We start from the raw sequence: 25,127 nt of genomic DNA on the forward strand, positions 1-25,127 counted from the left end.
CGACGAAAATGGCCTGACTTTTGCTGCGCGGAGGGGCAGCCAACGAGGCGCCGGGCGGTCCAGACGCCGCTTCTGGGGCTCCTCTTTGCTGGAAGAGGGGACCCTGCGCCATGGATGGATGCCATGCATGTGCGAAGAAAAACGACAAACGGCTGGCCAGAGATCCAGACATCGTACGATGCGCAGGGCCAAGGGAGCAGCAGAGGCGCCGCCTCCGGCTTCTGATTGGCCACCCGCCCTCCCGCGCTCGGCGCCTCGGTATCGCAGCTTATTGCTACCCGGTTAGGCCAAGGGGTGGCACGACTTTGGCCCTTCGGGGAATATAATAAAAAGTGGCCAAACAGTCAGATCAGGCGATGGTGACGGCCTCTGCCTCTGCGCCGGCGCCATTCTCGCAAACCTCGTTGCGGCGGCTCCCCTTCTCCGCGATCCTCTCGCATCTCGTCCCCGGGGAATCTGCGTTCTTAAGTATTTCTGGCGGCTGCTGTGGTCGTTGGCGATATGCTCTGATATCCCCAGGTCTCGCCACCATCGATCATGAAGAACAGCGTTAGGGATGCCATCAGTCGCAAAGATGGGCCCATCCACTGCTGACTCTGGGCAAATGCGACCAACGAACCCCCCCTGGGATACATAGACACGCAGGTGCTTGCATGTGCTTTACGGGGTAGTCGTCGAGGTCCAAGCCAGAAAAATCCCCAGGGAAAAGGGCCAAAAACTAGCCCCAAACCGCGAAGCTCGCCTCTCATCATCCACCTCATCTCACCTCGCCTCGCCTCGCCTGTGGCGATTAAGCCCAAAGAGCTGAGCAGTAACACAATGCAGCGTGACGGCCGAGGGCATCTCTGAGCGAGCACCAGCTACTCTATCCGACACGGGGCCATGTGACGCTACTCTGTTAGGCGGCTGTTGATTGATGCATTGTTTTCTGCTTTCATGCGCCGTCTGGGCCGATCTCCAAGGCATCTCCGAGCCTTTCTGTCAAAACTCAGCGCCCAGAGCCAACTCACATGCCGGGAGTATGCCTCGATGCGGTTTGACGCTCGATTGGTCCGTTGTCTTCTCAGATGCACGAATGGGCACGGCTGGCATTAGCGACTCCCTACTGTAACACACTCCACAACACCACTCCAAACGGTCCAGAGCTGCGCGAATCGCCATTATGTGACTGCCTCTTTTCCTCCCATTGCCCGGGCTCCGTTCGTGATGTATGTTTCCAAGGATTCGACATTCATTCCCCGCAATTTCGTGCAACCAAGAGAGGAATAGGGGAGGCAAAAAAGCACAGGCTGCAGAGTGTTAGCGATGCCCCCAATAGCGATGCCTATCTTGTGGAAGCCTCAGGATATCAACGCGGAGTATACTGCCAACACTGCATTGACACTAGTGCCTAGATGCTTTCCCTCTGAGCAACTATTTCGTTTGTTAGTATCTGAATTGTTTCACATCCAAGGAAAATCAACTCCTATGCCAAGTCCATCTTTCAGGGGAAAATATCAAAGATGATGACCGAGATAAGGACCATAAACATTCTCCGTACAAGTGCCATGGAACTTTCTCGAAAAGGTCAAGCCCAGCACTATTACTGCAAATTTCCCACAGTCTGCCGCATTGAGTTGCCAGATACGACGGCCCATCTGCCATATATCTGGATCTCGTCCGCGGCCGTTGCACCAAGCCTAGATCTTCCCTAGCTTTGGTCTGGAGCTGCTGAGCTGGATGAATCGTGACTTTGCCCGGCTTCTATGTAGAACAGTCTGAATTATGGACCTGTATCAAGTCAACGCTATCAACTACCTAGGTAGTTTGTGCGGTGCCTAATATGGTAACAGTTTTGTCAAAGACATCTCTATCGCTCTTGAACTCTAAAAAAAATAAAAAACAAAAAAAATAAAAATAGCTGTAAAATACCATCATTCTTCCATCGCTTGCTGTTTAAACTATGCTTATGCCGGTATGCAAAGTTGATTTCCCATATTTGCCCAAATCTTCAATCTGTGGCAGTCGATAGACGTAGCCAAGATGAGATAACATCAAACTTTTTTTTTGGTCCTTTTTGAAATTGATTCCCGACTCCTGTTTGAAACACCGAGAAGAAGCCAGCCAACCAGAGCCGTCGACTGCTATGAAGACAGCTTATTTGGAGGTAAACGGCTTGGGGAGACCTTTGCGCCGGATACAGTCGCTGCATTCCTCGAGCTGATAGATGATATCGTGGGCAGCTGACGTCCCTTTGCACCCCTTGAACAACTTCTCACACCACCGGATCTGAAAGTAGCCGACGTGGCCACAAGACCACTGCTTATCCACCTGTATACACATTTCCCTCCGAAAATCCGGCTCCGTCCCGGCGTTGTGGCCGTCCACACCGGGCCGGAGCGATATGCCTCAGCTCCGGGTTTACCCAGCAGTGGGGAGATATTGAGCTTCCGCACTAGCAATCAAGCTTGTTCTCGTTTGTACGCTAGGGAGAGGCGGTCGGGAATAATCATGGAATTGATTTTCTGTTCTTGGTCGTTCTTTGTTTTCTCTTCACGTGTCCTCTTCTCATCTCGGCAGGCTGAGGCCTGGAATGCTTCTTCTCTCGCCGCAAAATGCTCTCGTGATCGTGGCGTTCATGATTTGACAGGGCCTTGCTGATGCTTCATAGAATGGTCCACGGGGTTGTACTCAATGCCCTCAAGCGACCCCCTACCTCTTAACGGCACATGTCGCAAGTTGAAAAGAGCTTCTCGAGACCTCTACGCCTCCCAAAGAAGAGCGCATGTGGGAAATAAAAGAACAAGTGCAAAAGCGGAGAAAAGAGAAAACTTCGGTGAGGCAGGGTTTAAGGCATGCCGCGAAGACTATTACCATCAGGGCTTCGCCTCACCTCCACTCCTATTCATTTGAGCCATATCCCACCCCACTTATCACAATGACCAGTCATACTCGCTTTCATACCGGATACGGCGTAGAGAATACAGGGATCGTGGCGTGATGTTTTTCCAGACGGAACATTGGCTTGTTGAATGAAGGGATCGAATCCTGCTGCCGCTTAGAAACCTCAAGTTAGTCCCTCCAGTGAGTCTCATCTCTCGGACAGCCGTAAGCTTTCTTCTTCCGCAAGCGCTGGAGGTTATTCATCAGCACAACTTGTCAAATGCTTCGGGGAACCAATCATAGAGATTAGGTCCGTTCATTCGGCGAAGCCATCATTAGCGAGGAAACTTCGCGCCGGGGCAGCCTGTAGGAATTGGCAGCTGGCCCATTATATAGACTGGGTATCCCGATTCCGTAACGCTCCCGTGGGATGCAACCCCGCCTTGTTTCGACTGCGACGTCCATCAACTTCAAGATGAAGTGCAGATATACAAACAAATCATCAACCGAAAGAGACGCTAGATGTGTTCATTTCACCCATTGACCACTGGTTTCTTTGATAATCAGTGATCGAACAAACTGCACAGAACAGCCTAGCGTTGATATGAATGATGGCGCTGTTTGATATCAAGGCTTGGCCCGTCAATTTAGGCATTGTTGCCACCGTTACCGCTGGCTTTCTGGCTCTGGCCTTCATCCTCCGCTATACGTCGGGGAAAAAGCTGCATCCAAGCGAGCCAATAGTTATCCAGTCATGGGTTCCTCTCATAGGCCATCTGATGGGCATGGCGCTGCATGGCGGCCGATATATCAAACAGCTTGGGTTAGAATTGAATCTAGACTCTCACGGGATGCGAGGCATTGGGCTAATAACTGCTAGACTGTCTTACCCCGAAGAACCCATCCTGACTTTGCCTGTGCCAGGATCTCGAATTTACGTCGTGACGGAGCCGTCATTGGCCGCTAGCGTTCAGCGCAATACCAAGACGTTATCCATGTCACCTTTGCTGCCAGAGATAACCCAGCGGGTTCTTGGGCTCGACGAGAAGACTTATAATGTAATTGGCACAAATCTGGATCCAGAACCGGGCGAGCCACGGGGATTCTTTGCTGACATTCATGACTGGGTGTATACCTCCCTTGGACCGGGTGAATATGTAAATACGCTGAGCTGTGAAGCTGCGCAGGAACTATGTCTTCAGCTGTGTGAAGGAATTGGCTCCTTTGATAAGGCTGCTGATGCCCCTCAGCCTATTGATCTTTTGGTCTGGACTCGCCACATGGTAACCGTTGGTACGGCGAAATATCTCTTTGGACCCCGTAATCCCATTGCAGAGGACCCTGACTTGGAGCAAGCTTTCTGGGCATTTGATCACGGTCTTGCTGGATTACTCATCGGAATATTGCCATCCGTCATAGCACCCAAAGCGTATAGCGGCCGAGAGAAGCTGTCTGCTGCGTTCTGCAGGTATTTGGAAGCTGGCCATCTGGATTCAGCATCATCAATTGCAAGGGGTAGAGCCCGGATAGAAAAAGAATATGGCATGAGCACAGACATGACGGCTCGCTCAGCCCTGTCTTTTCTTTTTGCTGGTATCGTAAATACGACAACTACAACGTTTTGGGTAATATTAAGAATATTTGCGCATGCAAAGCTTCTCGCCGAGACGCGCCAGGAGATCCGCCAGGCGCTGGAGCTCAGTTACCAACGCACTGGACCGGACTCGCTGAGCATTGGAGTGGTTAAAGAAACATGCCCAACGCTCGTTGCTGTTTATAGGGAGAGCCTGCGCATCGGATCGGAGAATTTCTCTGTTCGCATGATCAAGGAGGACACGATGCTGGCTGATCGATACTTTTTGAAAAAGGGTGCTGTTGTGCAAATCTCTGGAGGTGTTATCCATGCTAATAGGTCCATATGGGGCCAGGATGCTGAAGACTTCAACCCGAACAGGTTTCTCAAAGAAAAGAGCAGAAGTGATGGGTTTCATCCAGCGGCATTTCGTGGATTTGGTGGTGGCAAGACGTTGTGCCCTGGTCGTGACTTTGCGACTAACGAGATTCTCATGTTTGCAGCCATGATCATCCACGCAGTGGATTTGGTTGCACCTGGGGGCGACGGCATTTCTGTTCCCAAGAAGAATGATCGAGTGATGCCTGTTCATATCCTGGAGCCGAAATATTTCCCCAAGGTCATCGTCAAACCAAGGGCAGAGGGAGCTGAGTCTTTGAATCGGCTTAGAGTGGTGGTGTAGTAACTGAGTTGATGGCCAAGCAGGTTCATGGCTGGCGAGATCGAGTTTTGTTCTTTCAGCGTTCAGAATGTCGACGTGAATACTGGTGATATAATTTTATTGCGAGGTTTAAGCAGCTGCACGTATTGCTCACAATCAGTGCCAATAACGCTACTAATGAGGTTATGCAAGTGAAGAGATGGAAGCGGCGGCCCGTTGTGCACCCGTTTGCATGCAGCAGGTACGACTGGCGAGGTCGAAAAGCGGCAATCACGAGCTCGATGAATCACCATTGCCAGAATTTTCCACATCCATCTGCCTTCTCCGGATTTCCACCATGATATTCGTAGAAAACCAGAGTTGCCAAACACGCAAACAAAACCAATTAAGAGCAAAATAACCGGCATCCATGCACCAACAGTACGGGCCATCTGCAGCCCACTGAATTTATCTATCTCATATATCGCCGAAAACTCATCTTGCGGACTACTTTCCAGTATTCTTCGCCACAGCTTCACAACTATAACAAGGCCCAACTCGAGCGAGGATCTATCCGCGATTGGACCTAGGGCTTCAATTACTTCGGTTCGCGGCGCTTTTGCGTTTATAGACCATTATCTGCGAGACACAGCCAGCTCGGTTACTGGCCAGTGGAAGATGGCACCAGCTCTGACGTTTGTTTTTTGGAGTTTTCATATCGCTCTCATTCTTTCTAGTGGAGTGCACGGTTTCTCATGGGGCGGCAATAAGAGGATTAGTAGCGAGTTCTGGCTGCCTCTTTCTATGCAAATCATCGCTAACCTGGGTCCAGGACATGGCAACTCTATAGGCCCATCTTCCTCTAGAGAGCATTTAGCTAGCACTCCTGGCTTCGAACCCTCAAAGCTGCCTGCAATGTATTCTATGGCGCTCAATGAGTTGCAAGAATTGGAATCAGAGCCCCTATGCCACCGCATTGCGGCTCGTTTATTGGTCAACAACTGCCAGTTACTCGACGGACGAGATGATGAAACGATTTTGACTGATAGTGGAAGAGCTGCTCGAGACTTTGTTGACTCATACGCCGCAAGCTTGGCTATATGTGACCTAGAAAGAGGCAGCTTCGCGATTCCACCTGCTTGTTCCAAGTTTCAAGAGTCAACTCTCGCACGAATCGCTCCACCGACTAAGCCACAGCTGCATGTTACGACAGCGGAGATTGATGACTGCCTCGAAGGCCTGGCACAGTCGGATTCGGCATGGAACACCTGGGTGAGCTATCACCATAAAACACTGCGATTTTGTGAGGCCGCCCGTGCAGACAATGAAAAAAGTAGATATACTGGTATCTTATTGGGTGAGATAGAAGCTGGCTAATTCCATCTTAGATCAAAATGTCCGGCTTCACCAACGATTGGTTGACATCCTTGCGAGGCTGACTACCCAACTCGAAGAAGAGATGGGGGAGCGATTTCGATCGCTCAATCAAATGTTTCAAGAAGTCGAAACTGCCACGGCCAACCTCAAGCCCCAGATGAATGACTTGAAAAATGGCTTTACTGAACTAGATACGTTTTTCAGGGAACAGATTGTTCAAAGAGTTCAGGTATAATTTTTGCAAGCAATGCTACTAGACTCAGGTCACTAACGGCATCGGCAGCGGTCGACGGATTTTATTAACCACGGACTCGAAGATGCCAGAAATTTACAGATATTACTCGCAATGCTGGTTGACGCGACGCAAACACAAAGCCACGACTTGGTATCTTCACACGAGTCTGCCTTACAAGAGGCCACGCAGCGAATTACCACCGAAGTGGATATTATCTTATCGGCAATCGCTGCAGCAGTGACCTCATCGACATCTTTACACAGAGAAATTGTAAGTTGTCTTCCTTTCCCAATGAAAGAGCTTTTCTCTGACCGCAATTGGCTAGGAAGTTTCACAATCCATAGCGGCAGCTGTTGCATTGAGACAAGAGAAAATAGAGACAGTAAGTTGAACGGCTTTATTCAAGGTTGACAGCGAATGGGAAATGGCTAATGCGTATTGGCAGAATATGAAGAGGCTTGAAGGATTGGCCGACTCTCTACTGGTTCAACATGAAGGCCACCAAGAACGACTGGTCCATGCTCAGCAAACAGCTTCGAATTTAATAGATCTCTTGGATTCAGCTTCTTCATCGGCAGCTACCCTTCGGACTTCCATCTACAATGGCCTTGGTCTGAGTTCTTGGTGGCCGTATATATTCTGTCCTCTAACCTCTTTGGTTGTCGGATCATATGGATTGCCTCCTTCTGCAACAAGAAACCTCATGCTCATTAGTTTGGGTAAGTGGCATCGTCTTATTTTGAGTTGTCTAAGAATGCTCACGATTAAAATTCACGTAGGAGAGATTGCTGGATTCGGAGTGTCTATTGCTAAGCGATACGGAGGCGATATGCACACAGCCTTTACGTCTAATAGAAAGATGCCTGCTAGAGCAAATTCGACAACAGCATCGGATGAGGATCTCTTTTCATACAACGATTTTGCGAATAATGAGGTTTGGAGAGTTCGATTCAACAAGAACGTTTAGGAGTTTTCTTTACTGGGGATCATATTTGGGAATTTACACTTTGACGTTGGCGTTATCACTCTACTATTATTATGGCGGATTTATGACATTGAGGCCGCCCTTTATTGAACTAGCAGGAGTTTTATGAGATACTGGGAACATTCAGGCACTATCTAGATTCATTATGGGAAATATGGGTTCGTTCATACTGTAATCGTGAATATATATAAGCTGGCTGCTATAATGTCTTCTAATCTTTCATGTATGAAGCAAGTGTCTCAAGATGGCCCCGAGTGGGAGTTTTACTCCGTATTCTACCTAAGTACGTATGTCAGTGATGATCATTGTGATTTTCCACATACCATCCGATGTGAATACTCCATGCATATGGTATACGCGGAGAACTCTGCTTGGGGGATTTTGCGAGCAGTGTTACATATTTCTAAATGGTTATTGCATCGGTGTTTCCATGGTCTTGTAATATACACCCACATCATATCATTTACGTATAACCTTTTTACCAACATGCTATGGTTTCAGTTTCAGCCCTGTCTTGCTCCCAAAACTCCAACAGCCACGGCGAGAACATACGCATCTCGCTCTTTAACGAAACATCCAAATTCTGTAGTTGGTACCGCTGCAGCCATAATCTCCACAGCCTTGTATATATCCATCCACTGGTACGTAAATCCATCAGCAAGCTCCTCTTCCGTCAAGCACGGCTCCCCAGTGTCGTCGAGCACATCGGCCAAATAGCAATAAGATATCTGATGAAGATGGAAGCGAAACTCTTCCGTCGTGGCAAAATAGTCGCCGCGCAGAGCTACCGCCGCTCCGGTTTCTTCTTTGACTTCGCGCAGGGCGGCGTCGGAGTGACTCTCGTTTGCCTCGATGCCGCCGCCTGGCAGTTTATAATAGTTTCCTACTTTGACGTGGATTATGGCAACTTCACCGGAGGACCTGATGGCCACGACACGAGTGGAATTGCGATCGGTATAGGTTTTATCTGGCTGCCTGGTGCCGATGATTTTGTGATTTAATGCATGTTGAGAGGCTGCCATGAGTGGTTCTCTAAGCTGAATAAAATCGGATATGGAGAGAAGAGTAAAGATGACGCTATATCTTTATGGAGCAATCTTGAATTTCTGACTAGCAAATGATAAAGGTTTATTAGATGAAGATCTATGAAGGATAATATTTTATGACCAAAGTAAACGTTCTATCTCTTCTCTTTTCCCGTCTTTAGGCAGCAGTCTGTCCTGCCACTACCTGGTAGATGATGAAGCTAATACATTTTAAGTAAATAGTGCAATCAAACTAAAAACAACGTATTCAAAACCAATAAGCCGCTTTTATACTGCCATCTTTAGTTCTTATCCCATATCCCTTTACACAAACAGTCCAACGTTAGCAAAATTGATCACATGAAATGCGCGAGAAATGCAAGAGTCTCGACTTACTAGCCGTAGATTGATTCGTGGCGGCATCAACAATCATGTTCTCTCTCAGTCTTGATATGCCCTCATCGTCGAGCAACTTGTGATGCTTGATGCATTGTTCAATCGAGCCATGCTTCTTTCTGAGAGAATCCAAAAACCGCAGCATGTTTTCCTCCCTTGAACAAAAAAAAGTAAGCCAAAGATCGATTGGTATTGCCATTGCATTATATTCATCAAGAGAATTACTCACCGTACTGAAAACAGAATCTTCGCATCGTCTGCAGTGACTCTGACGTATTTGAATACAGAGAGCGACTTGAACTCTGCGGCAAGTTTCTCTAGATGGGCAGCAAGCTCCATCTCCGATTGATGATAGTCCTTGGCCACATCCTCGTCGCTCACGCCGCAGAGCGATAAGATCAAAGCACAGATTACTGCTGTTCTGTCCATACCCAGATCGCAGTGTATAAGCATGGGCTGCGTGGGCGGCTGCTTAGAATCCAGAGACAGGAGCTCGAGGATTCGTGCAAACGGCCGGGCTTTGTTCTTGGGATGGCTTGCCGACTCTAAAATCTTGTTGAATGTTTGAGCGAATCCCTGGAATCGAGTAATCAGCATGTATTCATTTGGTGAAGAAGTATGTTTTGTAGAATACAACGCCACGCTTCCATTGCCATATCATCGATGAAGAGTTTAATATTTGCCATACCTCAGGACCACAACCACTTTCCATATACTGATCAGCTAGCGACTCAGCATTGTATTCTTCAGGCTGGAATACCGGCGCCGATACTCGATGCATTTCTGACCACAGCCATTTCCTCCAGTCATAGGCTCGCACCTCGATGAACTCATTCTCAGAGCGCAAATCAAACACCTGACATATACCGAGCGTCTGTAGCTTATTCTTTGCTCTCTCTGATCCGTCATCCAGGATGTGGCGCGGAAGAGCGGAGCGGAAGACGACGTTCCGTCGGACTTGCTTGTTCTGTTCGGAGGCGAGGGGGTAGCCGCCGATATCACGGAAATTGGGCACTCCGGGAATGCAGATGTAGGGCTCGGCGACGTTCATTTTGGCCACAAGTGAGGAAGATGTGTGTATGTGAATTGAGTGCCTTGAGATGAAGGGGGGCGTATCTGGAAATAGAAATGACTGGAAATAAGAAGCTGATGAAAAAGGTCTATTAGAGGGTAAGGGTGTACTGCAATTGACTCGCTCTTTAATAGTTTGAGGACTGAGCCATTTCGGAGAGACGATGCCTTTGAGACAGTGTTCATTTTTTGACGTGTGAAGATAGTTTGATGACTTCTATTGTGCAAAACTTGTTTGCTACGCTTGTTGTTGGTGGCTTTGAATACATGGACAGCGGTGTCTTTCTGTTTCTGAATCATTCTAACAAAGCTTTGTTTACAAGGAGATATAAATGGACAATGTTGGTGATGAGCGAAACAAACAGCAGTTAAAGGGAACAAACAACTAAAACGTTGATTATCATTTTTGAGTACACCTTATTTTGGATCAAGGAAAGGCCAAGTTCAACCATCTATTTAAAGACTTTTCCAAAAAAAGAAAAATTGTATGTCGTTATAATGGCTCCATCTCCTTTGACCACTTAGCCCTTGTGGATGGGCATCACATTCGTGATCTTGTTTCTCTCTACTGTATGAAGCTTGGCTTGTAGGTAACTAGGATCATCCTATCCATATTGTTTCATTTTTTTGCGTCCCTGCCTTCAATGCCCTGCTCATTAACGAAACGCCTAATCATAACACCAAGATATGTATTTCTTCACCTTTACCCGCTTCTCTCTAGTTTACTCCTCAATTGACTTGACACATTCCCACTCGCCACGCAGGTTCTCTTGCCACAGAGATACCTTGTTGTCGGCGCAGCTAACCGCTAGGACGTTACCGCTCAGGGACCAACTCACACGCCAAACAGGGGCTTCAAAGTTGAGCACCTTGCTTGCCCACTGGCCGCCGCTGGACTGATCTGAAGTCCAGATGCGGACCGTCTTATCTTGAGAGGCTGAAGCAATGTACGACTTTTGCAGGACAGTGGGAGACCAGGCAACATCGCGCACCCAGTCGGAGTGGCCCGTCAGGGCTTCGCCTTCTTGCTTGTATGACTGTGCAGCGGGATCAAATGTCCAGATCTTGATCAAATTATCGGAGCCGCCCGTGACGAACCGTCGGTTGCCAGTGGCGCCAGGGCCCGGAGCACTGCTGACGATGCTGCCAGGTGTAGTAGCAGGGGCCCAAGAAACGGAGTTGACACCGAGGCCGTGGGCAGGGAATGTGACGTGATCGACGCTGTTGTCCTTGAACTCGAGCACGCTGACGTTGCCGTCGGAAGATGCACAGGCGAGAAGGCAGCCTGCCTCATGGGGAGACCAGGACACAATGTTGACCGAGGCCTTGTGGAGGGGGAAGTCGTAAATTCGCTGCCATTGGCTGTTCTGGGCACCCTGTTCCTTCCAGATGAAGACCTTGCCGTCGTAGCCAGCCGATGCCAAGATGTTGCCGTACTTGGGATGCGCCCAGGCAACGCACCATACAGCACCTTCGTGACTATAGCATGTGCATGTCAATACTTGTGTATTCGAGGTGGGCGATGTCGACATGTGTAAGATGAGGCGGCGTCTCTCACCCTTTCAAAGTCTCTACCAGACGTTGCGTCTCGCCTTCGATCTCGAAGATCTTAATCGTTCGGTCACTCGAGCATGTCGCCAGCTTTCGTCCGTAGTAATCGAGAACGGCATCGTGCTAGATTGGGCCATTGTTAGTTATGGGTCAGCCAAGGTGCGACCTCGACGGTTTGTTGCTCCAAGTCGAATTTGTAGGAGAGTGTGGTAGCTGCAGAATGATGGGTGGAGCAGTATTTCGTAAAAGTCGAACATACAATCATATCATCGTGACCGGAGTTGGAGATGACCTGGGCCGCCTGGAAAGAGTCGGTTTGTTAGTTACGGCGGGGATTGCGCCAGGGGGGATATGGATGCCGCAGAGAGCTGCGCAGCTTACCATCTTGAGGGTATAATCGCTAATAGACCGAAACAATGAGTGTGCGAGTGAGAAACGGGGAAAATTGGCGTTGTAGGTGGCAGAAACCGAAGCAATGCGATATGGCGAATCTGGCCTGTGCTGCTCTCCTGCCAGCAAAGCTACGAACGATCCAATACGTAGCGCGCTACGGCGATTCGATGGCCAAATCGACCAGGGACAGGCGGGCTGGTGGGGAGCTTCCGAATATGCACGTGATTTGAGACAGGTACACAGCACTTGGTAGAACAACCTCTGAATTGCTGCATACCAGGTCTTTGTACGAAAAGAAGAAAAGGAAGAGAATTTGGTTAGTTCATATAAAGAAAAACCTACAAGTCCGAAAGCTTCTTTCAATTTCCAACATGGAATATTGTTCATGTAACGGCTATGTTACTATGTCAATGCCCACAGCCTTCTGCTAGTCGCCTGCCAGGCATGCTGGAGGGGAGGATCTGCTGCTACAGCAGGGGCTTTGCATTTAGTGGGCGCCTGTAGTGCTACCACTTACAGCAAGGTACGCTGCTCGTCTTGGCCAGCGTATTGCTGCGACATCCCTCGCTCGTTGCGACAACACAGCCTCCGACACCAAGAACCAAGAAATAGCCAGCTAAACGCCGCCGCAGTCGCAGTCGCACCATATCGCATCGAATTACACCGCAAGGCACTAGCGATTGCGCTACTGGCCAACCGATCGCCATGATCCGCGGCCCGGAGCCATGAATTCACACACAGCAGCCTTCGGCGCTCCCAGCCCGGCGCTCTCGCGACGACCGTCCATCAGCTCTCGACTGTCTTTTGCCGTGTCCAATGCAGAACAGGGCGAAGCTTCTGCCGGCAACGCACCAAGGGAGGGCCAGATTGAAGAGGAGATTGCCGAAATCAAGAGATATGAGGTGAGCAAGAGAGCGCATGTGACGGTGACATGTACATCTATGCGTGGCACTCTTTAGACTTCAGCGCTGACGGCTGTGGTATCTAGGACTTTACAACTATAGGTGAGAGCGAATGCGATCTTGGATTCTACGTCCGACCCACCATATCCGTAAAAACCAAACGAGACTGATTCTAGGGCTTCGACAGATTGGGTACAAGATGCTGCGAGGGAACAAGCTCGGCGTCAAGCTCACAGGACACGCACAGCAGGAGTATACAGGCTCGGGCAGCCCGGCTGGAGATATCGTCTTTGGGAATCCTACGATGCTGCGCAGGGATGGATCGTTGTTACCATTATCGGAGCCGCCATTGGGCTCAACGCGGCGTTTTTGAATATTGTGACGGAGTGGCTATCAGATATCAAGACTGGCCACTGCACGACGGGGTTTTATCTCAACGAGAAATTTTGTTGCTGGGGAGAGGATAATGGTGATTATTTCTTTTTTTGCGTCCCTACTGATGTTGGAATACAAACTGACTATTCTCGTAGGCTGTGAAGCGTGGCATCGATGGACAGGCTTTGGCCCTCTCAACTACTTTATCTACTTCATCTTTGCGGTAAGTAATCTGCTGATTCTGAGCAGTAGCTCTGCTGAACAAGGCTTTCTGACTCGCTGCTAGACAACTTTCGCTTGGGTATCTGCAACGTTGGTCAAGTCGTATGCTCCATATGCAGCTGGATCTGGCATATCGGAGATCAAATGCATCATTGCCGGCTTTGTGATGAAGGGGTTTCTTGGATTTTGGACCCTGTTGATCAAGTCCATATGCCTGCCACTGGCCATTGCCTCCGGCCTGTCGGTTGGAAAGGAAGGGCCCAGTGTTCACTATGCCGTCTGCACCGGCAATGTTATTTCAAGGCTGTTTAACAAGTACAGGAGTAATGCGTCCAAGACTCGCGAGATTCTCAGCGCCTGTGCCGCCGCTGGTGTCGCAGTCGCCTTTGGTAGCCCTATCGGCGGTGTACTTTTTTCACTCGAAGAGATGTCGAGCTACTTTCCGCTCAAGACAATGTGGCGGAGCTATTTTTGTGCACTGGTCGCCACAGCGGTGCTCTCTGCCATGAACCCTTTTCGAACGGGCCAGCTGGTCATGTTCCAAGTCAAATATGACCGAGACTGGCACTTTTTCGAGGTCGTCTTTTACATCATAATAGGAATCTTTGGCGGGCTGTATGGTGCCTTTGTGATTAAGTGGAATCTGCGAGCACAGGCTTTCCGCAAAAAGTACTTGACAAAATATGCCATCTTGGAGGCGACACTTCTTGCGGCGGGGACTGCCATCATCGCCTATCCGAACGCTTTTCTCAAGATCGACATGACGGAGAGCATGGAGATTCTTTTTCTTGAATGCGAAGGAGCCGAAAACTACCACGGGCTTTGCGACAAAGATAAGAGAGCGTGGAATCTCGTGTCACTGATCCTCGCAACGGTACTGAGAGTTTTCTTAGTCATTATTTCGTATGGTTGCAAGGTGCCCGCAGGAATTTTTGTTCCTTCCATGGCCATTGGTGCCTCGTTCGGACGTACCGTTGGCATTATCGTCCAAGCCATTTATGAGGCAAACCCAACCAGCGTCTTCTTTTCTGCCTGCAAGCCAGATGAACCATGCATCACACCTGGCACGTACGCTTTCCTCGGAGCAGCGGCAGCATTGAGCGGCATTATGCATCTCACTCTGACTGTCGTCGTCATCATGTTTGAGCTTACTGGAGCACTCACATATATTCTCCCAACAATGATTGTTGTCGGCGTCACCAAGCTCGTCAGCGAGATGTTTGGCAAGGGCGGTATTGCTGATCGCATGATTTGGTTCAACGGGTTTCCATTTATTGATAGCAAGGAAGATCACAATTATGGCGTTCCCGTCTCGCAGGTCATGCGAAGCTCTGTCGTGTCGCTGTCCGTTAATGGACTGACAATTGCTGACGTCGAAGAGCTGCTGGCCGAGGACAAATATCAGGGGTTCCCCATCGTGTTGGATAGCACCTCCAAGACGCTGGTTGGCTACATTGGTAGGACCGAGCTGCGCTACGCCATCGATCGCGCAAGGCGTGAACGGCCTGTTTCTCAAGATGCAAAATGCTTCTTCTCACCGCATCCGGCTCAGGCGCCTGCGATCACTCCCGTCACGCCCGCTTTCCGCGCAGACACTGCGGCCTCATCGCCCCTTGACTTTAGCCGGTATATTGACGCCACACCCGTGACGGCCCACCCTCGCTTGCCTCTGGAGACTGTCATGGAGTTATTCCAAAAGATTGGACCTCGTGTCATTCTGATTGAATATCATGGAAAGCTTTCCGGCCTCGTCACTGTGAAAGATTGTCTAAAGTACCAGTTCAAAGTAGAAGCGGCGGAGAATCCGAAGGACGACCAACACGTCGTAGAAGGACAGGAACATTTATGGAGCGCGCTTCGCAGAGTAGGATTCTGGGTTTCTAATTCGGTGTCGACTGTTTCACGGGGCCATGTAAGGCTCAGTGGGCAATTTGATGATGAACGGGCGCGTGGGAGGAGAGGGAACATCCTGGACGGGGATGAGGAGGGCGTTGATGAGGGCGTTGAGTTGGAAAGAAGATAGACGGAATCATAAATGAGAGCGATTTTTAATTTGTATATACAGCGACGTAAGAATGCTATGCTATCATTATTGAATCAAGCAGCGCTTCATACGACTCAAGTACGTAGCTCGCCCAAGTCAGGGACATCTTCATCCCGATATCTTTCTCCAGCAACAACATCTCCATCTAGCTCAAGACTACTACCTGCAGGTACTGGTTCAGAAGAATCGCCGGCCGCAGCATCTTTGGTACCCTCACCCTCGTCCTTTCGGCCAGCGATGACGCTCCCAGCTACAAGCAGTGAGGCGCCGGCCCACCACATGGGGGGAAGAGACTCGGAGAAGATGAGTAGGCCGGTGAAGGCGGTGACGAGGAAGTTGGTGGAGGTGTTCATAATGGAGACTTGAGTAGCAGACTTGCCGCGTTTGAGGGCGGTGGTGAAGAGGGACCACATCTGGTGTTTTGTTAGGTATACATGACTTTCATAGACGTGATGAGGTGTGCGATATTATGAGATGCGAGATATGAATTGAGATGGGTTGTAAACAACTTACAATGCCATTGAAGACGAGGTTGAGAATGAAGAAGATCTAGATGATGGCAAGTTAGCGTGAGGTGTATTTTGAAGTTGTTGATGATTTAGGGGACTTACAGCGCGGACAACGACTTCGACAATCTTCTCGTGAGCTGCGATTCCAAGGCCATGGGCGATGGCGTTTGATAAGCTTGTGGTGAGTTGCGTGGTGGTCCTGAAGTAGTAATTCAAGTCAGTATATTACTGGATTAAACACTCATTGCTCTGGCAGATGGGTTCATGACGAAATGAACATATACATGCACGTACAGGCATACATCCCAAAACGACAGCCTGAATAACGAAATGGAATCACATACAGCTTTGCAAACACGCCGTTAAACGCCGCACAAGCACCGCTCGCCACCGCGAAGAACATCCAATGCTTCCGCCATGAGAGAGGCTCTTCAACGTCCATCTTGCCGGCAGTGGGAGAAGCGCCCTTGTCGGCGCGGGAGGAGTCGTGATGGTGCTGGGATGCCGGAGAGGTCGGCGGTTTGGTCCGCCGTTTGCGTGCGTCCATGCGAAGGGTTACGTAGATACGAAGTGTTATGTGGGGGCGCGCTTATGTGATTTGAATAAAGAAGATTTTTGTGTGTTCAAAATAGATTTTCTGAGGCGTGTGAGTGAGGATTGGAAAATGGCAATCCTCAAGGACGCATCTATCGCCAGGCCGGTAATGACAGCTGAAGCATTTGGCATTGACTGTTTAAGGCCAGACAGGGACAGTGGAACTTGGATGTTTTAGTGAGCCTGCGTCTGCGTTGTCATAGGCGAGCAGTGGACAAAATAAGCGGGACGGATGCTGTATCAGAGGTGAGTGCGCGGAGCATGTCACAACCATCTCCATTTATTTCAACATACCTAGGTAGTGACGATTAATCTATACGTGCTTGTCTTTTCAATTTGAATGCATTTTTGTTGTGATGTTGTACATGCCTCAAGAAAAAAAAAAAAAAAGAACCTCCCATCTTGTGCCGTTTATTCTGGCCGCTTTTGACTGTCACCGCCACAGTGGCGCGGCTCTGCTGTGACACCACAGAAGATGCCGGCTCTTGTGCTCCTAGGGGCTGCAGGCAAATGCCGAGAGCCAGGGATTCGACACATCACGTTTCCACATTGTCATCTTTGAAGCAAATAATTATCTGTATTGTCTAATTCATATCGCGGTTCGTTAGAAGAGCCAAATTTCCCAGTAGTTGCAAATCGTTATATGTAAAACCAAGCAATTTCCCATTATCCGTGTATCCCAACTATAAAACCTTAAAACGCCATTTCACACATTACTGGCGGTCCTGTCGCCATCCGTGCGTGATTAATTGAGCCCATCTCGCCATCCTCTCTTTGGTGTTTTTATACAATCTGTTCCTCTGCCACGTTGATTCGCGCTTTATTGTCCCTCGCCGGGTCTCTTGGCATTGCAGCTGACAATCTTGACCTTGTCGGCTTGAACAGAGACATTGCCATTGTCCATCTTGAAGGTCACGTTCTTGATCAGGAAAGTCCAGACTTCGTCGCAGAATCGATATGTATCCAGGCTTCCCTTGAACTGAAGCCGGCTCTTGACGTTCTTTTGAAGAGCCTCGGTAATAGCCTGGTCAAAGTTGCTCAAGATCTTCATCGCCAACTGCGGGTGAATGCGCTCCTCGCTGATCAGGTCATCCAGCGTATCAGTCAAGGCGAGCCCGATACTGCAAACCTCGGTTAGTAACAAGCCATGGCTCCCCACAGCAGATTGGCCATTACCTGCTCCTACGGTAGAGCTCATAGAATGACTGCGCGCCGCTCGCCATTGTGATTGGTAGGTAATGAGTGTATGTGGTACTCGAGCCGTCGGGAATGGGCGTAAAAGAGAGTTGGCGTTGCTCAAGCGACAGGCTGGAAGTTGAGGGTAGCCGATAGTCGTGGCGGCGTTGGATGATGTTTGGTCCAGGTCCGGACCAGCAAGCGGCTGACAGACGGTGTTGAAGGCGGTTCAGCCTAGCGCAAGGTGACTAATGCCATAGGCTGCAGCGCCTGGAGCTATAAAGTGGCCTCCGATTTCAACGCAGCCTGCTGTGGGGCGCTGAAGCAACGGCTCTGGGGAGCTGCTGGCACTGTATGACTCAGCGCATCTGTCATGTGACATCGGCCTCTGTCGCGCCTCAGTGCTCCGAAGAGCTTCAGCCAAGCTTGCAACTAAACGGCAGCAACCCGTTCTCGCCATCTACTCAACAACAGCAGCAGCGGCAGCAGCCTCACGGACATCATGAGTTATACGTATGGAGTAGGCGGCATCTGGGCGTTTCTGGTCGTGGTGGGACTTTGTACGTGTTGAAATCCGGACATGCAGTCGATTGCGACTGGACTGCCAAGGCTGACCCCAGGGAACCATCACAGACATGCTCTTTACCGGCAGCGGCGAGTCCTTCAACGTCGGAGCCTTTCTCGAATCGATATCGCCATACGCATGGGCTAGTTTGGGAATTTCCCTGTGCATCGGCCTCTCTGTCGTCGGTGCCGCATGGTGAGTGAATCGATTCAAGGATAGCGGTGGTTCAAAACAACATTACGCAGCTATGCCGCAGGGGACAATAGCATATGAAGGCACAGTCAACTAACATCGTATTTCCACACAGGGGTATCTTCATCACCGGGTCCTCCATCCTCGGCGCCGGCGTCAAGGCTCCTCGAATCCGAACAAAGAACTTGATCTCCATCATCTTCTGCGAGGTCGTCGCCATCTACGGCGTCATCATGGCCATTGTCTTCTCCTCCAAGGTCGAGGCCGTCCACGGCGCTGAACTCTACTCTGCCGACTCTTACTTTACCGGTTTTGCCTTGTTCTGGGCTGGCTTGACCGTCGGCGCGTGCAATCTCGTCTGTGGTGTTGCGGTCGGCATCAACGGCAGTGGAGCTGCGCTTGCTGATGCGGCAGATGGCTCATTGTATGCACTATCCCCCTTGTCCCTTTCCTTCTCTTCCCATGCCTGTCTACTAGACAACCTTACGTTCAATTTTTAATACTGATTGTTTTATAGGTTCGTTAAGATTCTGGTCATTGAGATTTTCAGCTCTGTCCTGGGACTTTTCGGTCTGATCGTCGGCCTCTTGGTGTCAGAAAAGGCTCCTGCGTTTGGCGTCAAGCCCACTTAAGTAACTATACAAGAGAGAGAAATGACCAAATAATCCTCAACACTATAGCACAGCCCATCTCTCCCTGTGCAACTCTCTCTATTTTCTCCACGATCGAATCACTCCACGATCGAATCAAAAGAGCAGGAATTTGATATATATGCATTGCGCCGATAATTTTTGGTTGGGCGTTTGGAAGACTGGGCTGTAGACGATGTGCATATTTTTGTTTTGTTATTTGAAGCTGTATGACTAGCACCCCGTGTACACTAAAGACAGCTGCGGATGCTTGAATCTGGGCATCTTCTTTTAAGAGCTATGAATGTTCAAAGATCAAAAGAGCTTAATTATTTGCCTCCTATTTGCCTCCCATTCTCACCCTTTTCCTCCTCTTCCCCATTATTGGGTCCTATCAGTTGTGGATACTACTATGTACAGTCGACTGTTGAATCATCCGTTATCCACCACGCACAGCGTTCATCAACAAAGCATTAACCTTTGAGCCCTTTTCCAGCTTCCCACCTCCGCCAGGCAAGCAGAGCAGCGCATTGGCAGATCTTAGGCTACCTACTTTGGAGCTGCGCTGTCCTCCAGTGCTGCTCGCCGTCAGAAGGCCATCCTGCCCAATGGTCACGACGACGCGATGGAATTCTGGCCGGGCATCTACATGGAATTCATGTGCTAGCGTCACTGGGACTCTGGGCAGGCCAACGGGCGAGACGCCAGACTGTTTATGCAGAGACGGCAGGACGAAGAGGTGGAATGTGACCAGTGCGGAGGCGGGATTGCCGGGGAGGGAGAAGACGGCCTTGGAGACGCGCTGTCCTGCGTTGTCTTTGACGGGGATGGTGGCAAAGGTAGTTGGTTTGCCAGGCTTCATGGCCACCCGACCAAAGTGAATCGTCCCGCCCAGAGAGCGCTCAAGAGTTGGTTTCAGGAGGTCGAGTTCTCCCATGGAGACGCCTCCCGTTGTGATGAGCACGTCGGCTTCTCTGAGGCCAGCTCTCAGAGTTTCCTCCAAAGAGCCGGGCTTATCGCTGGCGATGCCGAGGTCGATGACTGGGAATCCCCATTCCTTGGCGGCGGAGATGAGCGTGATGCGATTAGTATCACGGACCTCGCCTAGTTTCAAGCCTCCTGGCCGGTGGTAGTCAACAATCTCGTCGCCGGTGGAGAGCACTCCCACGACGGGCCGCCTATATACCTGGGCTTCTGCCACGCCGACGGCGGCGAGAAGGCCGATTTCTCCGCCCACTGCGGATATCTGTTCTCCCTTTTTGAGAATCACGCTGCCTTGTGCAATGTCACTTCCGATTTCACGGACATTGGCGCCATCCGTAACTCCGTCGGCTTGGATCTCAACATCCTTCTCCTCTTTGCCGTCCTCAGTCATGGTCTTCAGAGTGGTGTCTTCTACCATGATGACAGCATTGGCCCCCGGCGGCAGCGGAGCTCCTGTCGTTATCCTAGCAATCTCGCCCTCATTCAAAGGCGGTATCTCTCCTGGAGCGGCGTGGGACACACCAGTGACGGGGAAGGCGCCCTTTACGCTGCCATCTTTGGGAACGACGACGGCATACCCATCCACGATACTGGCTCGGAAAGCCGGGACATTCTCTTTGGCCTTGATATCATCAGCCAGCACCATTCCAACAATGTTCTCATCGACCTTGACCAATTCCGTGTGGGGTTCCGGCGAGTGCTCCAATACTAGAGCAAGGGCGTCGTCTACGGATAGCATGGGATAAGGGGACTCGCGGTATCGGCGCGTGGGGCCTTGGCTGAAATCATTGGACAAATGGGATGAGTTGGCTGAGCTTGGCGTCGTGAATCTCTGGAGGCTTCCATGGCCATGAGAGTGCCCAGGGCCGTGGCCGTGGCCGTGACCGTGGGAGTGCCCATGATGGTGTTGATGCGATGAAGTTGAGGCCTGAGCTGGGGAGCGATCAATCCCAGCGTCGGCCTCAAGCTTTTTGACGCCACCGGCATGCAGAGCTCTGGAGTTTGCGCCTCCCGCTTGGAGACAGGCATGTGGGAGCGTCTTGATGATGGCTTGAAGGTTCTCTTTTGCACCTTTGGGTGAGCCGGGCAAGGTGACAATGAGAGTCTTATTTCTTACCCCTGCCGTGGGGCGAGACATCATGGCAACTTGTATAATTCTTTAGCCATAAAGTAATGAAAAATCTCGATATATGGACTTACATGGCGTAACTGATAGGGATGCAGAAAGCATGGCGTGGATCAAGCCCGGGGCAGACTTGTGTATCATTGGAGCGACAGCCTATTCAGAGGGACAAAGAGACCACCGTTTACTATTAGCATGATGCTTACATATCTCATGGTGTAAGGGTTGCTTTCATGTGCACTCACCTCTGGCGTCACATCTGCCACTGAGAATCCGGTGCCGCCGGTCGTTATAATGAGATTGACTGCGTTGGGGCCGTCTGCCCAGAGCATGATGTTCCTCTGTATGTCAAAGACATTGTCCGATACAATGCGCTCATCGACAACGTCCCACCGGCCGCCGCCATCTTGCATCAGCACCTCTCGCAGGACGGTTGCTGAGGCATCGGCTGACGGATCCTTGGCGGCCGTGGTTGAGACGATGAGGACTGCGGCATTGAATGGGCCGTCCATGGTGGCGGATGAAGCTGGAGGTTCAATGGAGACGACGGCTGAAGAAAGATGTTGCGAGTGTCTTTTAGATTTCGTATCCAATCGGAATTGAACAGTTTCAAGAATAATCTCCCTCAATCGCTCACTCCAAGGCTTTGATCAACGGCACCATGAGATGAAGCTGAAAACTGTTCTGATCTACTCCGTATCCTTAGCTACATGTGGGTTGTAGGTTCAAGTTGGGCAGCACGCAATCAATGTTGGGAGCAGCCCGGATCTAGAACAAAGTCTGTCCCGAGGCGTTTATTTTCCAACTAATACAAAGCTATGGTACAAGTAGCGTCCGGTCCTCTGGGTGAACGAATACGGTATGGTCCATCCTTATATGTAGGCACTGTTGAAGCTTGTCTGCCGTATAAACGCCTGTGAGGTCATGCAGAAACGGGCATGTAGCACTGCGGAGGTTTTTACGGGTGCAGCACCTAACCAGCCCCCCCCAAGCCTCCCCCCCAAGCCCGCTGCAGCAGCGCGATTTTTAGCGCTCTGATAAGCTTCTTCGCGGCGCTGGCCACACAGCTGCATGCGCCGGGATCTCCACCCATCAATACCCCGAGACCCGAATTGGCGCCATGGACTATTTTTCGGCGTCAATCTCTTGTGGAATCTGCAACCGTGAGAGAATCTCTCGACTGCCAGCCGCTGATCCTCGCCCTCTTGGACTGGGTCCGGCATTTGCTCGCAGCCCGAATCTTTTCCCATTGATCGAGCGGCATCTCGTCCGATCTGCTCAGACGGTCCTTTGCCTGGCCGTTCTGCCTCGCAATGGTGCGCATCAAGGAGCGCTATCTCCTCGTCAACCTCGTCTATCCGCCCGATGCCGCCAGGATATCCAAGGCTCGCGTGCCAGGCTTGGTTGCCCAGCACCAGCCGACCGTTGAGAAGCTGACTCCGCAGGCGCTGGTCAGGGCCATTAGGGCAGAGGTGTCGTTGCTGTACGGCGACTATGGCGCGGGCGCTCTCGAGGGCAATCTTTCGGGTGAGTTTGTGGTTTGGGGTCAGCATCTAGCTGACATCTCCGGATGCAACGCTAACCCATGCACGCAATAGTCAAATATCTGTCCTTGGCGACTTCGACCTTCATTCTGAGATGCAACAGGGCACATTATCAACTCTTGTGGTCGGCATTGACGTTTATGGATCGTGTCCCCGTCAAGGATGGGCGGCCCTGCATTTTCCGTGTCGTTCGTGTTAGCGGCACCATTCGCAAAATCGAAGAGGTCGCGGTGGCCCGAGCGAGAAAACTCATCCTAGCAGCCAAGGCAGAAGCCAGCGGTCACCCACAATCTTCGCTCTCTACGGATATACTGGGCACGAAAGACGACGCTGTGCTAGATGTAGACAATGTTATGAGCGATGAGGATATGGAAGATGGCAGCTGATGGGGGACGAAGAATTATGATTGATTCTTTCTAAATACCCGGACTCCACTGTCCTTTGGTACGGTCATATCGCCAAAGTCTGGGTCTATCTCGCCTTCGGATGCGGCCGGAGGGGGAGGTGCAGCTGGTTGGGGCTCGTCGACATCCATACCGTGCTCCTCTTGTACCCTCCTCTGCTCTTCTTCCTCGGCTTCTCGCTCAAGACGATCATACTCGTCTTTGTGGTCGATCCATCGCTCCTGGATATCCTGAACGTCCATCATGGAAGTTTCATTTCTCATAGCGACAGACCAAACTGTGTCGTTGGCACCCTCCGCGCCTCCAAATACATAACCTCCTGCGCGGTCAATCACGCGGAGCAGATACATCATGCTCTTTTTATTCTCAACCGCCAGCACCTCGTATCTCACGAGGCCATAGCTCTCAATCATGTTTGCTATCGCTTCGTGCAGTCGACCAAACTTTTCGTTCCGCATTCCTGGAGATTCCACTTCGAGGTACGGAGTAAGATGCGTCAAGTCGTCGACATCGGTATAATACTCTAGGTTGAAAGGGAGTTCATCATATGATGCTATCTTGTCAATTTTAGAAAGCACATTGACATGCGGCATGTCCATCTGGATCATGGCTCTGAGCGAGAGAAGGACGTTGGATACGTATAGAGAAGGCTGAGTGAGGCAGAAGCAATCGGAGAGATGTACACAGACAAACTATACAGCCATAGTTAGCGAACCTCGAGTCTTATTGCCCTTCGCAAGGTAAACTGACTCTGAATCCAATCTTGCTAAGCTTATAGAAGACGTTTCTTAATGAGTTGTGGTGTGTATAGAGCTCAACTTGACCGGGGCAGTCGAATAAGATGTAGTCTTCTCCAAGCTCTTTCAGTCCTTCTTCTAGCCACTCGTAGTTATTCTCAAGCTCTTCGAGAGCATACAGGATACCACCGTTCGGCCCTAAGCGATCTTCGCGCATAATATCTTCTAGCTTGACCAGGTCGCGAATGTCGAGAGCGCAAGGATAGTTCGTATGGTCGTTGGCAGGATCGAGGTTCACAACGGAGCATGCACGCCCAATGGCGCCCATGAACTGGTGCACTAAGAAGGTTCAGAAGCTTCATGTTAATGTCTCTGAAGAACGTTATTTTGAAAATCGAATCGCAGGGCTTTCAAACGTACTGCCATCGCAATAAGTGCTCTTTCCCGCGCCGGGACTCCCGAGTACAAGCTGCGCAAAGGGCATCTGGGCAAGATTTTCTCTCACAGGATCAATGTGGCATGGTCAGTCTGGAGGCTGGACCCTCTATTCAGGAGTAAGAGAGACCCGGTTGATAGGGAGGAGAAGAAATGCCGGTGCTTCTCTCTAGCTCTGCTGCCCTCTGCAAACCATTTCTATGTATTTCTACGAGCAGATGCGCTTCTAGAAGCTTAATTGCTAATGAGCTCGATTAGAGTCATGTGATCTTCGATGTTGACGAGCAGAAAGCAGCACTTAGAACAACAAAATTGGGGAAAAGATCTTCATAATAAGCCCTTACAGCTCGAAATAATTATACATCTCTCCTTATATACCTTTATATAAATTTTTATCCCCCATGTCAACTCCCATTTACTCACAAGCGCTCTGCTATTATCGTCTATCCTTCGATTTTTGTCTAGCCTATGACGAAAAAAAGGTGGGATGGTGGGGGTGCTCACGCCGGCAGAATATCGGCCCAAAAAGCTAAGCTTGGAGGTCAAAACCACATGCTTGAAATTTGATCACAAGCTCCTACTTT

At 50.2% G+C, this 25,127-nt stretch overlaps 12 protein-coding genes across 12 annotated transcripts; 5 read left to right on the forward strand and 7 right to left on the reverse strand.

Moving 5' to 3' along the window:
* Nucleotides 1-349: 349 nt before the first annotated feature.
* Nucleotides 350-532, reverse strand: TrAtP1_001055 (uncharacterized protein; the record flags this gene model as incomplete). Its single annotated transcript, XM_066110840.1, has 1 exon — nt 350-532. One exon carries the CDS (start codon nt 530-532, stop codon nt 350-352), a length of 183 nt encoding a protein of 60 aa, XP_065966913.1.
* A 2,938-nt stretch (nt 533-3,470) lies between these two features.
* TrAtP1_001056 (uncharacterized protein) lies at nt 3,471-5,117 on the forward strand (the record flags this gene model as incomplete). The annotated part of the gene is made up of 2 exons (XM_014091052.2): nt 3,471-3,685; nt 3,743-5,117. 2 exons carry the CDS (start codon nt 3,471-3,473, stop codon nt 5,115-5,117), a joined length of 1,590 nt encoding a protein of 529 aa, XP_013946527.2.
* An 873-nt stretch (nt 5,118-5,990) lies between these two features.
* On the forward strand, nt 5,991-7,654 carry TrAtP1_001057 (uncharacterized protein; the record flags this gene model as incomplete). The annotated part of the gene is made up of 6 exons (XM_066110841.1): nt 5,991-6,408; nt 6,464-6,681; nt 6,736-6,957; nt 7,013-7,069; nt 7,133-7,406; nt 7,467-7,654. 6 exons carry the CDS (start codon nt 5,991-5,993, stop codon nt 7,652-7,654), a joined length of 1,377 nt encoding a protein of 458 aa, XP_065966914.1.
* A 521-nt stretch (nt 7,655-8,175) lies between these two features.
* TrAtP1_001058 (uncharacterized protein) lies at nt 8,176-8,694 on the reverse strand (the record flags this gene model as incomplete). Its single annotated transcript, XM_014090982.2, has 1 exon — nt 8,176-8,694. The coding sequence occupies one exon, from the start codon at nt 8,692-8,694 to the stop codon at nt 8,176-8,178; it is 519 nt and encodes a 172-aa protein (XP_013946457.1).
* A 1,838-nt stretch (nt 8,695-10,532) lies between these two features.
* TrAtP1_001059 (uncharacterized protein) lies at nt 10,533-12,362 on the reverse strand. The gene is made up of 4 exons (XM_014091041.2): nt 12,097-12,362; nt 11,975-12,016; nt 11,723-11,838; nt 10,533-11,643 (listed from the first exon to the last, which is right to left on the reverse strand). The coding sequence occupies exons 1-4, from the start codon at nt 12,097-12,099 to the stop codon at nt 10,887-10,889; spliced, it is 918 nt and encodes a 305-aa protein (XP_013946516.1). The 5' UTR covers nt 12,100-12,362; the 3' UTR covers nt 10,533-10,886.
* A 471-nt stretch (nt 12,363-12,833) lies between these two features.
* Nucleotides 12,834-15,630, forward strand: TrAtP1_001060 (uncharacterized protein; the record flags this gene model as incomplete). Its single annotated transcript, XM_014090984.2, has 5 exons — nt 12,834-13,010; nt 13,097-13,112; nt 13,198-13,479; nt 13,541-13,608; nt 13,672-15,630. 5 exons carry the CDS (start codon nt 12,834-12,836, stop codon nt 15,628-15,630), a joined length of 2,502 nt encoding a protein of 833 aa, XP_013946459.1.
* Nucleotides 15,631-15,725: 95 nt separating this feature from the next.
* TrAtP1_001061 (uncharacterized protein) lies at nt 15,726-16,707 on the reverse strand (the record flags this gene model as incomplete). The annotated part of the gene is made up of 4 exons (XM_014090985.2): nt 15,726-16,064; nt 16,165-16,200; nt 16,263-16,359; nt 16,505-16,707. The coding sequence occupies 4 exons, from the start codon at nt 16,705-16,707 to the stop codon at nt 15,726-15,728; spliced, it is 675 nt and encodes a 224-aa protein (XP_013946460.2).
* Nucleotides 16,708-17,276: 569 nt separating this feature from the next.
* Nucleotides 17,277-18,161, reverse strand: TrAtP1_001062 (uncharacterized protein). The gene is made up of 2 exons (XM_014090986.2): nt 17,931-18,161; nt 17,277-17,875 (listed from the first exon to the last, which is right to left on the reverse strand). Exons 1-2 carry the CDS (start codon nt 17,975-17,977, stop codon nt 17,575-17,577), a joined length of 348 nt encoding a protein of 115 aa, XP_013946461.1. The 5' UTR covers nt 17,978-18,161; the 3' UTR covers nt 17,277-17,574.
* Nucleotides 18,162-18,254: 93 nt separating this feature from the next.
* Nucleotides 18,255-19,650, forward strand: TrAtP1_001063 (uncharacterized protein). Its single transcript, XM_014090987.2, has 4 exons — nt 18,255-18,490; nt 18,564-18,690; nt 18,803-19,111; nt 19,205-19,650. Exons 1-4 carry the CDS (start codon nt 18,433-18,435, stop codon nt 19,317-19,319), a joined length of 609 nt encoding a protein of 202 aa, XP_013946462.1. The 5' UTR covers nt 18,255-18,432; the 3' UTR covers nt 19,320-19,650.
* On the reverse strand, nt 19,651-22,483 carry TrAtP1_001064 (uncharacterized protein). The gene is made up of 3 exons (XM_014090988.2): nt 21,669-22,483; nt 21,501-21,579; nt 19,651-21,446 (listed from the first exon to the last, which is right to left on the reverse strand). Exons 1-3 carry the CDS (start codon nt 21,933-21,935, stop codon nt 19,756-19,758), a joined length of 2,037 nt encoding a protein of 678 aa, XP_013946463.1. The 5' UTR covers nt 21,936-22,483; the 3' UTR covers nt 19,651-19,755.
* Nucleotides 22,382-24,882, reverse strand: TrAtP1_001066 (uncharacterized protein). Its single transcript, XM_066110842.1, has 3 exons — nt 24,529-24,882; nt 24,122-24,447; nt 22,382-24,063 (listed from the first exon to the last, which is right to left on the reverse strand). Exons 1-3 carry the CDS (start codon nt 24,590-24,592, stop codon nt 23,368-23,370), a joined length of 1,086 nt encoding a protein of 361 aa, XP_065966915.1. The 5' UTR covers nt 24,593-24,882; the 3' UTR covers nt 22,382-23,367.
* Nucleotides 22,737-23,353, forward strand: TrAtP1_001065 (uncharacterized protein; the record flags this gene model as incomplete). The annotated part of the gene is made up of 2 exons (XM_014090990.1): nt 22,737-22,950; nt 23,022-23,353. 2 exons carry the CDS (start codon nt 22,737-22,739, stop codon nt 23,351-23,353), a joined length of 546 nt encoding a protein of 181 aa, XP_013946465.1.
* Nucleotides 24,883-25,127: the final 245 nt, after the last annotated feature.

The sequence above is a fragment of the Trichoderma atroviride genome, chromosome 1, assembly GCF_020647795.1.
Source record: "Trichoderma atroviride chromosome 1, complete sequence".
NCBI lineage: Eukaryota > Fungi > Ascomycota > Sordariomycetes > Hypocreales > Hypocreaceae > Trichoderma > Trichoderma atroviride.

Coding starts and splice junctions, on each gene's coding strand:
- TrAtP1_001062 (XM_014090986.2), bottom strand. CDS start 17,977: ATGGCGAGCGGCGCGCAGTCATTCTATGAGCTCTACCGTAGGAGCAG. Junction 17,876..17,930: donor GAGCTCTACCGTAGGAGCAG/GTAATGGCCAAT, acceptor CGAGGTTTGCAG/TATCGGGCTCGCCTTGACTG.
- TrAtP1_001063 (XM_014090987.2), top strand. CDS start 18,433: ATGAGTTATACGTATGGAGTAGGCGGCATCTGGGCGTTTCTGGTCGTG. Junction 18,691..18,802: donor TCTGTCGTCGGTGCCGCATG/GTGAGTGAATCG, acceptor ATTTCCACACAG/GGGTATCTTCATCACCGGGT. Junction 19,112..19,204: donor GATGCGGCAGATGGCTCATT/GTATGCACTATC, acceptor ATTGTTTTATAG/GTTCGTTAAGATTCTGGTCA.
- TrAtP1_001059 (XM_014091041.2), bottom strand. Junction 11,839..11,974: donor CCGGTCACGATGATATGATT/GTATGTTCGACT, acceptor GGCCCAATCTAG/CACGATGCCGTTCTCGATTA. Junction 11,644..11,722: donor CTGGTAGAGACTTTGAAAGG/GTGAGAGACGCC, acceptor CACATGCTATAG/TCACGAAGGTGCTGTATGGT.
- TrAtP1_001066 (XM_066110842.1), bottom strand. CDS start 24,592: ATGCCCTTTGCGCAGCTTGTACTCGGGAGTCCCGGCGCGGGAAAGAGC. Junction 24,448..24,528: donor GAGCACTTATTGCGATGGCA/GTACGTTTGAAA, acceptor GAACCTTCTTAG/TGCACCAGTTCATGGGCGCC. Junction 24,064..24,121: donor TTAGCAAGATTGGATTCAGA/GTCAGTTTACCT, acceptor ATGGCTGTATAG/TTTGTCTGTGTACATCTCTC.
- TrAtP1_001064 (XM_014090988.2), bottom strand. CDS start 21,935: ATGGACGGCCCATTCAATGCCGCAGTCCTCATCGTCTCAACCACGGCC. Junction 21,580..21,668: donor TGGCAGATGTGACGCCAGAG/GTGAGTGCACAT, acceptor CCCTCTGAATAG/GCTGTCGCTCCAATGATACA. Junction 21,447..21,500: donor ATCCCTATCAGTTACGCCAT/GTAAGTCCATAT, acceptor GAATTATACAAG/TTGCCATGATGTCTCGCCCC.